The sequence below is a fragment of the Megalobrama amblycephala genome, linkage group LG19 (assembly GCF_018812025.1).
Source record: "Megalobrama amblycephala isolate DHTTF-2021 linkage group LG19, ASM1881202v1, whole genome shotgun sequence".
Lineage (NCBI taxonomy): Eukaryota > Metazoa > Chordata > Actinopteri > Cypriniformes > Xenocyprididae > Megalobrama > Megalobrama amblycephala.
In genome coordinates this window covers 20,071,551-20,087,266 of record NC_063062.1, presented here as the reverse complement: position 1 = coordinate 20,087,266, position 15,716 = coordinate 20,071,551, and the positions used below count along the sequence as shown (strand labels likewise).

At 36.1% G+C, this 15,716-nt stretch overlaps 1 protein-coding gene across 3 annotated transcripts in view; it reads right to left on the bottom strand.

Annotated features, from left to right (window-relative positions):
- vwf (von Willebrand factor) overlaps nucleotides 1–15,716 on the bottom strand; it is a 66,086-nt gene that overhangs the window by 14,137 nt on the left and 36,233 nt on the right. For all 3 annotated transcript variants that reach the window (XM_048168494.1, XM_048168495.1, XM_048168497.1), the window contains exons 29-37: nucleotides 10,871–10,981; nucleotides 10,643–10,786; nucleotides 10,399–10,542; nucleotides 7,492–7,656; nucleotides 7,359–7,405; nucleotides 6,073–6,250; nucleotides 4,547–4,761; nucleotides 3,477–3,666; nucleotides 1,039–1,368 (exon numbers count right to left, since the gene is read on the bottom strand). In XM_048168494.1, the coding sequence (XP_048024451.1) occupies nucleotides 1,039–1,368; nucleotides 3,477–3,666; nucleotides 4,547–4,761; nucleotides 6,073–6,250; nucleotides 7,359–7,405; nucleotides 7,492–7,656; nucleotides 10,399–10,542; nucleotides 10,643–10,786; nucleotides 10,871–10,981 (1,524 nt within the window). The remainder of the gene's footprint in view (nucleotides 1–1,038; nucleotides 1,369–3,476; nucleotides 3,667–4,546; nucleotides 4,762–6,072; nucleotides 6,251–7,358; nucleotides 7,406–7,491; nucleotides 7,657–10,398; nucleotides 10,543–10,642; nucleotides 10,787–10,870; nucleotides 10,982–15,716) is intronic.

The following is a 15,716-nucleotide window of genomic DNA, read 5'->3' as shown; positions in this document are numbered from 1 at the left end:
AGGAAGTTGTTACATTTTTAGAATAATGTACACTGATGAATTGTGCAACATAAAAGCAGGGATTTTGGATACTTTTTGTAAATCTCATATTATGATCATTATTTACTCATCTTCATGATGTTCTAAACATTTATGCTGTTTTTTTTTTTTTTTTTTTTGACCATGAAATCATCACATGTGGGAAAAATGTCAATTCATAGACAAAAAGGACAAAAAGTACAGAAAAGTTGTCCATAGGAGATGTGCAATAAGTCTTCTGATTAATTATATAATGTGAAACAGACAAAAATTATTAAAGGATCTTTTAAATATTATTTAATAAATATATTTTTCTATTTCTATCTTTTTTAATCTTCTAAAGAGAAGCATTGTTATTGTTAACTAAAACTAAAACCTTTAAAACTTGTTTTCGTTAAATTGAAAAAATAAATAAAATAATAATAAATATAAATATTAAAAAACTAATAATATCACCAAAGAACATAACAAAACTTAAACTAAAATTAAAATGAAAACTGAAAATACAAAAATAAAAGCTAATTCAAAATATTAATAAATAGTATATTAGTATATAAACTATACTAAACACTGCTAGAGGGGTGAAGATTATCAGTTATTAATGACCTAAATTCATTTTTTTTATCATCGTATGACTTCAGATAACTAAATTTTACAAGATAGTATTTTTATGGTGTTTTATTATCCTTTTTGGAGTTTGGTAAAGAGTAAATATGTCTCCTTTTGTGGTCATAACAGAATACTAGTTTGGAACGGCATGAGGGTGATTAATTAATGCCATAATTTTCTTTTTTGGGGGGATCTATTCCTTTAATACCAGCCACTAGATGTATAGCTCCCACATTATCTTTCTTTCAAGCTTAATATTCCATTACTACGCACAGACCTGTTGTAATTCCTGTTTGTTCTCTTTCTCAGTCACACTGATCAAAGAACCACCATCTCACAGGCCTAGAGCCACTGATCTGAGAGGGTCCTCACGCACTTCGCTTCATGACTCATTAATCACAGAAGACTCACGGCAGAGGGTGGGCGTCCTCCAGTCCACACACACTCCCTGTTGACGGCACACTGTGCTGTACGCGGTAACAAGGTCACACACCGCATTAGGCTGGCAGGCCACGCTCTGACAGATCTTCATATATTCCTGCGGAGGAACCAGCGCGTGACAGCGGCCGAACACCTCAGAACTTAACACATCGCAGCCCTTCGCCGCACCTGCAGCACACGACTCAACCTCCTGATGCTGGACACACTCGCCCAGAGACCATCCCTTCAGGTACACGTCAGGGTCTGTGGTCACACTGCCGTCAGATAACACCAGACCTGTCTGATCATCAGAGCAGGAACCTGAAAGAGAGATTGATATGTTACTTTATGTACTTTACACACCCCACAGCATGTTGAACTGGACTTTGAATTAGATTGACAGGAAGAGGAACCGCAAATGAAAGAAATTTGACATTGTCACATTTTGGATCCAAACGTTAATTTGAACTAGTTATGAATAACCATTTATTTGCTGCTATATATTTTCTCAACTGATTACATTTAACTTTATATTTAATTTTCATTTAAATTAGATACATTTCTATAGGTGGCATTAGATTGATTATTAATATCATTTCTTATCTAAGCAATAAGGTAGCAACCCCTTCAACCGTGACTTATTCACGATACAGCACTAGCCTCGAGTACCTTATTGCTTTTATAAAACGGTTACCGCACAATACAAATATTAAAGCCAAAAATATGTATCAATGCAACTTTCATGAAGTAAACTTTCACTAAAGCTTTCCTTCCGCCGGAAAAAAATAGTCCCTGACCGTGAACAGCAACAGAAGTTACATTATTACGCCATTAGATGGCAGCAAAGACTGTCTTTATGAGTGTGTCAGTCAGTAGCGAAGACTTTTAAATTGAAATACTGAATTATTGTGAACACGGAACAAGACGCAACTGACAAATGATTTGACTAGCGCTGTCAGTCACGGGAAAACACCTTAACTGTTAAAAGGACAAGATATTGCATCGGATATTTAAAGATATTTTTTATTATGAACATAGGACTGACCTTAAGGAAAATGTTAAATCTGAATGCAGGTAATAAACTTGCTCAATCTATCTTTTTCTCACAACACTCTTCTACATAATACAGTAAGCTTCAATGAACAATATCAATTGAGAACATACAGTTTACGTTGCTAAGAGTGGTTGCTAAGGGTGTTGTGTAGTGATACACAGAACCGTTGGGTGAAGCGGTCATAGCCGTATTTTATCGTGAATAAAACACAGCTATTGACCAATCAGAATCAAGTTTGGAACCACTAAGATTTTTAATGTTTTTAAAAGAAGTTTCGTCTGCTCACCAAGGCTACATTTATTTAATTAAAAATACAGTAAAAACAGTAATATTGTGAAATATTATTACAATTTAAAATAACTGTTTTCTATTTGAATATATTTCACAAAGTAATTTATTCCTGTGATGCAAAGCTGAATTTTCAGCATCATTACTCCAGTCTTCAGTGTCACATGATCCTTCAGAAATCATTCTAATATGCTGATCTGCTGCTCAAGAAACATTTAATGTGTACAATTGTACAAAATATTTGTGTACAATATTTTTTTTCAGGATTATTTGATGAATAGAAAGTTCAAAAGAACAGTGTTTATCTGAAATCTAATCTTTTGTAACATTATAAATGTCTTTACTGCCACTTTTGATTGATTTAATGCATCCTTGCTGAATAAAAGTATTCATTTCTTTCATTTCTTTTCAAAAAAATAAAAATAAAAATTCTTACTGACCCCAAACTTTTGAACGGTAGTGTATAATGCTACAGAAGCTTTGTATTTCAGATAAATGCTGTTCTTTTGAACTTTCTATTCATCAAGGAATCCTGAAAAAAAAGTATACAACTGTTTTCAACATTGAAAATAATCATAAATGTTTATTGAGCAGCAAATCAGCATATTAGAATGATTTCTGAAGGATCATGTGACACTGAAGACTGGAGTAACGATGCTGAAAATTCAGCTTTGCATCACAGGAATAAATTACTTTGTCAAATATATTTAAATAGTACACAGTTATTTTAAATTGTAATAATATTTCACAATATTACAGTTTTTTACTGTATTTTTAATTAAATAAATGTAGCCTTGGTGAGCAGACGAAACTTCTTTTAAAAACATTAAAAATCTTAGTGGTTCCAAACTTTTGGACTGTACTGTATATATAATCATCTAATCTAATGGGAAAATGTGTCAGTTTTGCATCTTGATTGCTACCTTAAATCACTTTTAGGAACTGAATTGGAATTTAAAAATTAATTATTCAAAAATTAATTTTAAATACTACAAAACATTGATACAGGCAGATTTAATTATAGTAATACTCTCATCAGCAATCAAGCTCAAAATTACATTCGTAAGCTTAAAGGAACCTTATTTACCACATAAGCCAGTAGTGTTGGGTTTCATGGCGATGTCCACATTGATCATGAACTCATTGCTGTGGGGAGTGAAGGTGAGTGTGAAACCATGCTGCTCTGATCTCAGCTGGTGAAGTATTGCACCAATTTGTGTCACAGTCACTCCCTCAGTTCTGAATGGGACTGCAGTTAACACACCGCCCACAGTCACCTGAAATGTACAGAACATGCTGAATTTCTCTGCTAACTTGGTAAGCTGTTTCCAGTGTTGGGGAGAGTTACTTTTAAAAGTAATGCATTACAATATTGCGTTAGTTACTTTTTATGAAAAGTAATGTGTTACATTACTTTTGCGTTACTTTTTCTCACCTGGGCTGGGCTTGCTTGTTTGTTTTTTATTAACAACAAAAAAAAGTTATATTTTTGGCAAATGTTAAGGCCCTTTCATGCCAAAAGTAAGCCTCAGGCTAAAGGAAATGCATATTTACACCTGTACAGTAGAGGGCGCAGCTCAAACAAACCTTTCAGCTGTGCTGCCATTCTGGATTAAAGAAGAATAGCATACAGGAGAAGGAAGTTCAACACTCTTATTTCTTTTGCTTATTAGTATGGTTAAATTAGATAATTGAAGGTCAGCATCAAAGACATTAGTAAATAAAGTGAAATTAAATACATAAAGTATATTTGTGTAATATAATATAGTTAATCATCACATGTTTGTGTAAAATTCTGAGATTGCATTTCACTGTTTTATTCATTTTGAGGAATAGTGAATGTTTTTGTGCAGTGAGATGAATAAACGCATCTTCACAAGAACTATAACCATCATGTTCACGCAGCGCACACAACACTTCTGCACTTTATTTCTCTCAACATGGGGACGGGAGAGCTGTCAGTCAATAAATGTGAAAAAGTAACTTGCATTACTTATTTGAAAAAGCAACTTGGATATTTTGTTGTAAATTGAAAAAGAAATGTGTTACTTTACTAGTTACTTGAAAAAGTAATCTTATTACGTAACTCAAGTTAATTGTAATGCATTACCCCCAACACTGGCTGTTTCACTTTGCATGCTTTTTCAGTGCATCTACCTTCATGTCATCCTGTAGCATCACACTTGTCTCTCCCTCCCTCAGTTCCAGGCTCTTCATGCAGATCTGATTGGGAGAGCTTTTACAGGCAGCCGCATGCAACACTAGCTCCGCCCCTCCTGAGCGAAGCAGCAAATAAGAGCAAGCGGCTCTTAGCTTTAGAGCCGCCCCCGAAAATGACACAACATGGCTAGTGGAGCTTCCCATGCAACTACCTGAGGAAAGAAAGTAAGCATGTTTAAGTTAGAAGTTTAGAGTTCATGCATTTTCATTCAATTTTTTAAAAAAATGCATTATGCAACTTTTTAAACCATACAACGCTTATTTGTCACTTGGCCTCATCACATTGCATGTTTAATTCAGTATCATCTCAGAAATAAATTGCTATTTTGCAATTTTAATCCATGTTTGAGTACAAATAACCTAAAATGAGGACCTATTATGCTTTCTTTCTTTTTTTCATTTTTTAACTTTCTTTAGTGTTTAAAGGTGCTAAAGAGGATGTTTTGTTTTATACATTTTTGCAATATTACTTGAAACCGTCTTTACTAACTGATAAAAGACTATTTATTAGGTGCACTGCAAGGAATAATATTAATATACATCATCTGTGCACGAGGTAGGGCCTTAAAAACATCAGCCAATCGTTTACGCGATCATCACGTAAACGATTGGCCCTCTGGCTTGTCAATCACCGCCATGACGTTCCTTGTGCGAGACGTGCACGGCTGCGCGCTCCAGTAACTTTCCACACTCTACAGGCGCCGCATGCAATGTTTTTGTCAGGAGACAGGAGTAACAACTGCAGATTATGAGTTACCTGCGGTGAGTCCGACATAATGAATCCACTAACATGACACAGCGAATGCCGGTGGTAAACACTCGTGTTCCAATACTCGTGCACGAGTTTTTGGAGGCGTTCCCTCAAAATTTCAAAAACTCACTAACAGTCTTTGGTTTCTCAGTCAACGAAAAGATCCTCTTTAGCACCTTTAATGTTGCTGTTTGAGCATGAAAAAGATCTGTTACGAAGTTACAAAGCACAAAGTCACACCAAAGGGAGTTATTCTCTTTATCAGTAAGCACTGTTTCTCCCTGAAATACCTTGATTGTAGTCTTGAGTTTTCTTCTGGAAATGAACACATCAAAATATTTCTCATTTAAATAATTCAAGCCCAAGGCATATGCAAAATAAAGGGTGCAAGGCCTGGTTGAGTTGCATTAATAGTGTTTAAACTTGCATTATGGTAAGGGGCTTGACATTTCCAAAACAATCAATCTCAACACACAGCCAACCAATCAAAACAATCACAACACACAGCCGACCAATCAGAGCACAAAGAGAGGTGCTGTAATTATGTAAAAAATGCGAAAAATAATGTGTTTTGAACTTTTAAGTATGAAAACCTATTCTAGTAAACCCCCAAAACAAAATCAAGACTTTGAAAAAAGGCATAATAGGTCCCCTTTAATATGTGATTCATCACAGGATTGGTTGTTGCATAATTAGGGGTGTGTGTTCATACAGGGGCATGTCCAGGAACAGCCGCAGGTGTGATTGTAGCGGAGGGCCGGGAGGCTGTTTGTGCAGACAGGAGGCTCCATCTTCTCACAGTTGATGCGGTGGCTCTGCACCGTTACTGTGCCTGATGGGTTGCACAGTACTGAGTGACAGCCGTCCGACAACAACCATGTTTCTCCAGGCTGATGAACAGAAATAATCAGAATTGTTATTTGACGCACAAACCAGAACATCAGATGCCTTTGTTAGTCTGCAGGAGGTGCTGCACGATTGAAATAAAACCGAAATCGCTATATGGCTTAGTGGCTGCATGTTTCAGAGTGAAGTGTGGCACTGTGTTTTTTACACATAAATCCAGTTTTTTCAATGTCTTAGAGTGGCTCGGTTAGCAGTAAGTCTGCTCCACATGAACTCATCTCTGTATCTGCTCTGAGTTTGACTTGTTTGGAAACGCAACATGCCATCTTTTCTTAAATATTTGTATTTTACAGTTTTGATATTTTAATTAGTGATAATAATCATAATTATAAAAATAAGAAGAATAATTTGATTTTACAGTACTATTATTATTATTATTTTATAGTCATATTGATATATAATCACAACATTTTTGGCCAAATTGTGCAGCCCTACAAACAAGCACATCAATCATTGAGTTCTTTTTATAGCATTTTAAATTGTGATTGAAATTTCAGAAAAACCACAATTAGATTTTTCCCCTCAAATCGTGCAGACCTAGGTAGACGAAACACACTATGCAAGTAATAAACGCAAACACTTCTATCTACGGAAGCTATGCATTTGTTGCATTGCGAAATGTGTCTTCTATGGTCATTTTTCTCATGACAAAGCAGAGACTCTTGATAAGCACGTCAGTTCAAATGATGACATTTATAGCTAACTGTCTAAAAAAGTTCCAGTTTTAATGGCACAAACATTTCAATGTAACTCTATCGCCCCCTTGAGTTCAGTGATTAGCTACTGCCATTGTCACCCAAAAATGCATTGGCCTAGCATTCATGTTTGCTTACTTGCATAAAATATGTTTCTGACCTTAGATTAAATGATCTGTTAATGAAAAAAGGTTTTTGAGGGGTGACGTTATTGGCCCAGAATGCCTGATACAGTGAAATAGATTATGGATCTTGAGATCCAATGAAATGGATTGGATGTGAGTTCTCGGAAAGCCTGCATCCGATCAAGAGGTTGTATGGAAGAAAATCAGAAGCTGATGTTCCTAAAGTTGAGGTCTTTAATGGAAGTTTAGCATCCTTCTTAAAAACTTCTCACCTTCCGTTCATTCCCTTCATCATCCACACACACTCCAGGAGGACCCGCTGAGGGACATCGTCATCATCATTATAATCAAAATTAGTCCTGTTTTATTGTGTTATGTGTGTGAGTTTGTACATGTAAGTCTCACCCCTGCAGATTTTGTCGGTGAACGACTGGTCGAGTAGAGCCATGGCGAGCAGGTACTCAGTGCTGCTCAGGCGAATGATGTTGTCCTGAGCGTGTTGACCCGCGAGCATGCTCAGTTCAGTTTGGTCATATTGGTTACCCAGTCCAATGGGAAACACTGACACACCTGTATGCAACAAACACATGTTGCTTGTAAGTCATAATGTTATGAGAATAAAAGAATAAAATTTAAGAGTATAAATAAAATAGTAATATTTTGAGAAAACAATCACAGCATTATGAGAAAAGGCTACAATAGGAATAGGGTGCAGACAGATGCTGCAGCTTCATTAATGCAAAAAAAATGGATGTGGTGCATTTAGATCAATCGTACTGTAGGATTTAACAACTCAGAAATCCTTGGTCTTTCTTTTGCTGCATCAGCACCAAGATATCATTAGTATGAGGACACTGCAGCAGTTATGTAGGAAATTGAATTTATTCAGAAGAAAAAACCAGACAGACATTCAGGAAATTGCCTCTTTTGTGCAGTTTGAAATAACAACCGGTGGTCAACTCCACTTCACTTTGATGTGTATTTATGACTTTATTCTCATAATATTATGACTAGAGTCCAATAATGCACTGATTTAAATCTCATAATGTTACGACTTTATTCTTGAAAGTTTGGCTTTTTATTCTCATAAAATGTTTTCAAAACATCATGACTTTATTCTCAAAAAAGATTTTTATTTGATTTTTTTTATACGTTAACGTGATACTAAGCACTTTTGTAGTCGTATGCTGCTGGAAAAAGTTGTTTTCGACAACTTTACAGCTCAAAATAAAACAAATTTTTGTACAAACAGTACTGTATAATTGCTTAAACAAAAAACTTACAAGCTGCACATTTCTGCTTTTAAATCTGAAATGTCTCTGCCCATAGATTTCTATTGCATTACTGTAAATCTACACTTTTTTGTTTGTTTGTTTTTACACACTTTTCACTTGTTAGGTCATGCTGTTGATTACCACAGAATAATTTCAACATACTCATCCCTACTTTTACAGCTTAAAGGGTTAGTTCACCCAAAAAATTAAAATTCTGTCATTAATTACTCACTGTCATGTCGTTCCACACCCTTAAGACCTTCGTTCATCTTCAGAACACAAATGAAGATATTTTTGATAAAATCCGATGGCTCAGTGAGGCCTGCATTGACAGCAAGATAATTAACACTTTCAGATGCCCAGAAAGCTACTAAAGACATATTTAAATCAGTTCATGTGACTACAGTGGTTCAACCTTAATGTTATGAAGTAAAATATAAAAATATACAAAATAACGACTTTATTCATACAAAAGATTCGTAAAGCTTCAAAGCTTCATGAAGCAGTGTTTTGAAATCGCCCATCACTAGATATTGTTGAATAAAGTCATTATTTTGTTTTTTGGCGCACAAAAAGTATTCTTGTCGCTTCACAATATTAAGTTTGAACCACTGTAGTCACATGAATTGTTTTAAATATGTCTTTAGTAGCTTTCTGGGCACTGAAAGTGTTAATTATCTTGCTGTCAATGGAGGCCTCACTGAGCCATTGGATTTTATCAAAAATATCTTCAGATGAACGAAGGTCTTACGGGTGTGGAACAACATGAGGGTGAGTAATTAATGACAGAATTTTCATATTTGGGTGAACTAACCCTTTAAAGGTACACTATGTAACTTTTTTTGTTCAAAAATTAACAAAATTTAAATAATGAGTTAATAAATCATCAGTCATTCTTCCAACACATGTTTGGTCCTGCCCTGATTCACTATGGTAAGCCTATTATATGGATGGTTTTCATGGGTAATTGCCCACATACAAGAAAGGTTGACATGGAGCATGCTAAATCTCAAACCTCTGTTAATCACCTGTTTTAAAAGAACAGAGGAGAGTCTGCTGGCAAAAAGAGAACACGACAGAGCTCGTAATAAAACCAGAATCAACATTGGCTTGGATTTTTGGAGATGGCAAGAACAGAGGGATTTGAAATGTTGCAAAGTCGACGTGGAGATGGCTTTTTTTATTCCTCAACAGGTGAGTAAGGTATTTTATTGAACAGATAAATTGCCATATGTAGCTTTCTAACAGAGTTCATTGTAAAGTGTTATCTATCATTACCTATTTATCTACTGGGTTATTTCATTATGGGTTGTTGTAGCACTGTGCTGGAATTTATTTTCAAGGAAGTACCGTGTCTAAATATTAATAGGTATAGCTACAGTAAAGTGTTCAGCTAGTCAGCATGAGATCCTCTCTATCTAATCTGGTTATATCTCTTAAGCCTAGTAGTGAATGTTTTATGAGCAGTAGGATAATCTCTTTCTCTTTTTTTAGTTATGAGAAAGAACAATTTGCTTCCACTCCAAGCAAAACACATGTGCCTCATTTACCACACCATTATCTTCAATTGGTGCTGACTCAGATCGGTAAAATATTACATTTGTTTTCTCCTGGTGCAGCTGAAGTACTTTGTAAATCCCACAATTTATTTGATTGTTTTTCGGTTAAGTTACGTTCACAAAGTATTCATCCACACAGTGCATGCAGTTTGTTTTTTTAAACACTAGAGGGCAAAAAGTTACATAGTGTACCTTTAAAAATAAAACGCATTTCATGCAATTAATGTGCTTAAACAAAAATACAAGTTGCACATTATTGCTTTTACAGTAAATCTGGAATATATTCTACCATAGACTTATATTTTAAGACCAATATTGTAAACAGGTTTTTTTGCTTTTTGCTCGAGTTGAAATTATTTTCTGTGGAAATTACCAATGTACCACAGATGTTGTTGATGGAGTTTAACTTCTACTGAACCTCGAACACTACAATAAGGAGAAAGCGTGAATCAATAAAGCTGGAAAACTATTTCACCAACCAGCGGTCAAAGCCTCGTTTGCTGCCTCTTGCACCGAGTCTATTGACCTGTCAGTCACCACCATAACCACAGCTTTAGGGATGCCCATCCGTCCCCCACTGGTGGAGGAAATGGCTGTCTGCACGGCCATTCGCAGAGCAGCTCCTGCAGAGAAAGAGGAAAGAACGCCCACATGTATGTAGTGTGCCATATGTTTTAACTGTCAGGCTGTATTGTAGCTGCTGTGTCTTCACAGCATGTTTACCCAGTCTTGATGTATTGTCTGTCTTGCTTTGTAGGGTATCTAGAAGCTTGAGAAGATTGTCTTCTGTTTGTTCATCTCTCCATGTGACCGCCACTGCTGATTTTTCCCCATACACTATCACTGCCACTTGTGTGTGATTGTGACCTGCAATACAGATAAGTATAACTCTAGAAGTAACTATTATAACACACACACACAATGAAAAAAATCAATCTCATGGAGACTTACCAATATTTGTGCTTTTTATAATAGTTTTTACAAATGTTTTCAAGTCTTCAAACTGGTTATCAGAAGAGGCTCTCAACAGGAACAACAAGTCCATGGGCTTTGAACACGGCACTGAGCAAACACACACACATACATAAAATTACAAAGAAAGCATGTATGCATCCACTCTGTAAGCATCTATAACACTTGAATATTGGCTTGACAAAGTCTTAACATTTAAAAAGGTTTTACCTTTTAGATTAGCTAGGCCTTAAGTAGTTCGGCTACTTAGGCAGTTTTAAAAATGTTCATATACTTTGTGCTAGAGAGTTTTGTTACTAGGAAGTTGGTAGATGGTTGCTCAGGTGTTCTTTGTGGTTGCTTAGTCAAACCAACATAACACTACTGTCTAAAAAGTATTCCTGTAGCATGATATAGTACCAAAAATGTATAAGATAATTTGATATGTCATCTGAAATAAGCCATCTGACATTCAGCACTGTTGCCACTGCCAAATCCAATCATTTTTGATCATTTTGTGTACAACACCATGTTTCTGCATCATTTGCCAGCCAATTTCCACAGTAATTAAGGGAATTACATCATTCCATTGTTGCGCACCAGTCACTCTCTCTGCTGCCTCACTTTTCCTTTTATCTTTCATTTTTTGAAATTACAGCAATCACACTCATCGTCAATGAAAAATCTGAGAACTGAGATGAAAAAGACCTTGTGCAGTGGAATAGGCAGTGATGACAATAGAAAAGAAAGAATGTAGCAGGGCTGCACAATTAAAGGGATAGTTCAGAAAAATTCTGTCATCATTTACTCACCCTCAAGTTGTTCCAAACCAAAAGAAGATATTTTGAAGAATGTCGGTAACCAAACAGTTGATGTGCCCCATTGACTTACATAGTATGGGGGGGGTGGGGGATACTAAGTCAACAGGGCCTGTTTGGTTACCAACAATCTTCAAAATATCTATTTTTGAAATCAGCAAAAGTAAGAAATTCATACAGGTTTGGAACAACCAAAATCACAATATGGTTTAGTGTGATTATCAAATCGCAAAGACTGCGATTTTTCAGAGTAAAAGCGGCTTGGTTCACAGTAAATGCTGCTCCACATGAATTCAGCTCTGCTTGAGTTTGAGTCATTTATAACATGCATTTAGAAATGCATCATGTGGCAACCATCTTCTCAGATTTGTAATGAGAAGCGCTTATAAACTGGCTGTTGACAACAAAAAAGAGGCTTCAAGGCATCCCTGCAGGTTTCCACTAAAAAGTTCAATGGTTTTGTGTTTAAAAATGGAGAAATTAAGACAAACATAAATTGTAGTATCGTAGTTTTACAGATGTACTACAAAATGAACATTATTAGTGGAAATAGTAGTAGTTTTTTTTTTTGTTTTTTTTATAATATTACAATAGTAATACTAGATAAAAAAAGTTTGAAGACAAACTTTAAGTTGGCTTGAAAAAGCCGGTCCAGAAAGTTTGAGGTAGTTTTAAAAGCTTAAAGTTTGAGAGTTTTCAGTTTGAAATTTTAAGTTTTAGTTTAGTAGTTTAGATAGATAGATAGATAGATAGATAGATAGATAGATAGATAGATAGATAGATAGATAGATAGATAGATAGATAGATAGATAGAGTCAGGGTACTCAAGGCGGTTGCTAGGGTGTTATGTGTTTGCTAGGGCTCTCGGGGTGGTTGCTAAGATGTTGCAATGCAGTTGCTACCGTACTCTGGGTGGTTGCTAAGGTGTTGCTATGCGCTTGCTAGGGTACGCGGGGTGGTTGCTAAGGTGTTGCTATGCAGTTGCTAGGGTACTCGTGGTGGTTGCTAAGCTGTTGCTATGCGGTTGCTAAGGTATCCTGGGTGGTTGCTAGGGTGTCACTATGCGGTTGCTAGGGTACTCGGGGTGGTTGTTAAGGTGTTGCTATACGGTTGCTAAGGTATTTTGGGTGGTTGCTAGGGTATTGCTATGAGGTTGTTAGGATATTCTAGGAGGTTGCTATGCTGTTCTGGGTGGTTGCTATGCGGTTGCTAGGGTGCTCTGTGTGGTTACTGTGCTGTTGCCATGGTGTTCAAGGTGGTTGCTTGGGTGATCTGGGTGGTTGCTATGATAGATACATAGATAGATAGATAGATTTAGTTTGATTGATTGATAGATAGATAGATTTAGTTTGATTGATAGATAGATAGATAGATAGATAGATAGATAGATAGATAGATAGATAGATAGATATAGTTTGATAGATAGATAGATAGATAGATAGATAGATAGATAGATAGATTTAGTCAGATAGATAGATAGATTTAGTTTGATAGATAGATTTAGTTTAATAGATAGATAGATAGATAGATTAGCTTAAGTAGTAGATCAGTAAGTTGGCTTTTTCAAGCCAACTTAATTACTTATTTTGTGTAATATTTTTATTTAAGGGGGTCACACACCGGATGCGAAGCTCGGCGCCGCGCAGCGCCGCGCCACGTCTTTAAAATTCGAACACATTGTTTTCTATGAGAGTACGCACACCGGCGACGACATTCGGCGCCTGTCCGCGGCGCCCAGCTACGACTCAGGAAGTTGTTCAAAATCCTGCCGCGCCACAGAGCGCCATTTCAAGGTTTTATATTAAATTTATATTATATTTCCCTCAAATCGTCAATGTACATACTGATTTCACCCTGTGCTACAAGATACACTTGTTTTACATTCTGAGTTCAACAGCTTGAGTAAGGTCTAAACATATTTGGGGAAAATGTATAATAAACGTAGCCCTTTCTAATATATTATTTTGCTCTTTTGTGCCATTTTTCCATACACTAACCTCAGTGATGCGAAATAACAAAGCACAGGCAAATTCGATTGCCTCTATTTTTCAGTCTTCGACGTAAAAGTAGCAGTGCAGCAGTTTTTTTGTTGTCCGTCAATATTTGATCTGTTTGAGGAGGACATAAAAAACAGGGCATTCAAAAACCTTCATAGTCTACATTGGATAAATATATAATATAATGTAATTATGTCTGTTGAATACTGCATAATTTAGAAGTTAATATTCTTTAGTACTGTGAAATCCCCACAAAATACGAAATATTAAATATATTATATATTATTATACATTAGTTATCATGAACTAATAATGAACTGCACTTATACAGCCTTTATTAATCTTTGTTTAAGTTAATTACAACATTTACTAATACATTATTAAAATCAAAGTTGTATTTAACATTAGTTAATGCACTGAACTAACATGAACAAAGAACAACTGTTTTTTAACTAACGTTAAGTTAACAAAGCTTAATAAATACTGTAACAAATGCTCATAGTTCATGTTAACCTAATACATTAACTATGATAACAAATGAAACTTTATTGTAAAGTGTTACCGAAATAACTTGTTTTGCTAACGTTTTTACTCGGACTAGCTAGTTAACGTTAGTTAAATAATATTGCTACAATGTAACATAGTTGCCTAGACAACCGATACAACAAAACAATTACAGACATAATGTGATCTTCATTAATGAACCTTCAAAAGTCAGCTATTATTCAATACAAATAAAAAAAAATAAAATAAATAAAGTAAGAACTCATCGTGCAGCTCTTCTGTCAGAAGCCGATTCAAAATTGAGCTCGCGCGTATAGAATGTGCGCGTCCGGTGTGAGATACCTGAGACGCGGCGCCGAGCTTCGCGTCCGGTGTGCGACCCCCTTTAGTAATGATTAGGGGTTCAAGCGCATAGCGCTGAAACCCTATTGTAATTGTTAAAATTTCCAAGGATCAGCATTTCCCCCTAAAAGTAATTGAGCATACCAAACCGTAAGTCGTAGAGATTTAAAACTTTGAGGGATGATAGTACTCAAACTGTCTACAACATCACCAAGGCTCACCCCAATCGGCCTGACTGGGGCGCCACAGCGGTGAAAAGTACGAAATTGCTCATATCTCCTAAACCGTAGGTGTAGGCTCAAGTGTCTTACATCGTTGGAATCCTTGGCTCAAGGCGGACAAAATGCATGCCTTGGATTCGCTCGTCGTTTTGGCAATATTTACGGGTATTTTGGATTTTTTGAAAAACGTACTTTTGCGAACTAGGTTTTTGGCCCAATCAGAACCAAACCAGTGCAGCAAGATTCTCTGGAGTCTGATTTTTAATAATTATGGCCGGAGCCACTTTTACTAAAATGGCTATAACTCATGAACAGAATGAGATATTTTCACCAAACTCAGCATACCTATATAAGTGCTCATTCAGTGGTTGCGTAAAGAAGGTCGCAGCGACTGGCTACTTGATGGCACTATAACAGGAAAAAAACATGAAAATGGCTATAACTACTTCACTGTTAGTCCAGTCGACTTGAAAATTGGCACGCAGTGTCTTTGTCCAAGGTGCCATGACTGTCTATGAGGACATTAAGGCATCTCAAAAACATGTCCGCCATCCGCCAATGAATTTTGAGCAGCTATCAGAAAAAGAAATCGGCCACCGGGGGGCGCTTCACATTTTTCAAGTGCGCAAGTCAGCCGCTGTTCATTGAATAGTTCGTTAAATATTGGAGATTATTTCAAAAACCAACTTTTGCGAACTATCCTAGATTTTTGGCTCAACCTTGAAAACTATTTATAAACCATACATTTCCTATGGTAAATTCCCTGTATTGGCTGTAAATTGTCTTTCATCTATGATCGAGATGGTTACAGGCTTGCTAATTAAAACATTATACATTTTTACACATGTGCTTAAAGGCCTTAAAGCGCTTGAACTTGATAATTGCTGCTCGCAGCTATATTTATTTTTATTATTTTCTAGTCATTGATTACACAATCACAGAATTTGGGGCCAAATTGTGCAGC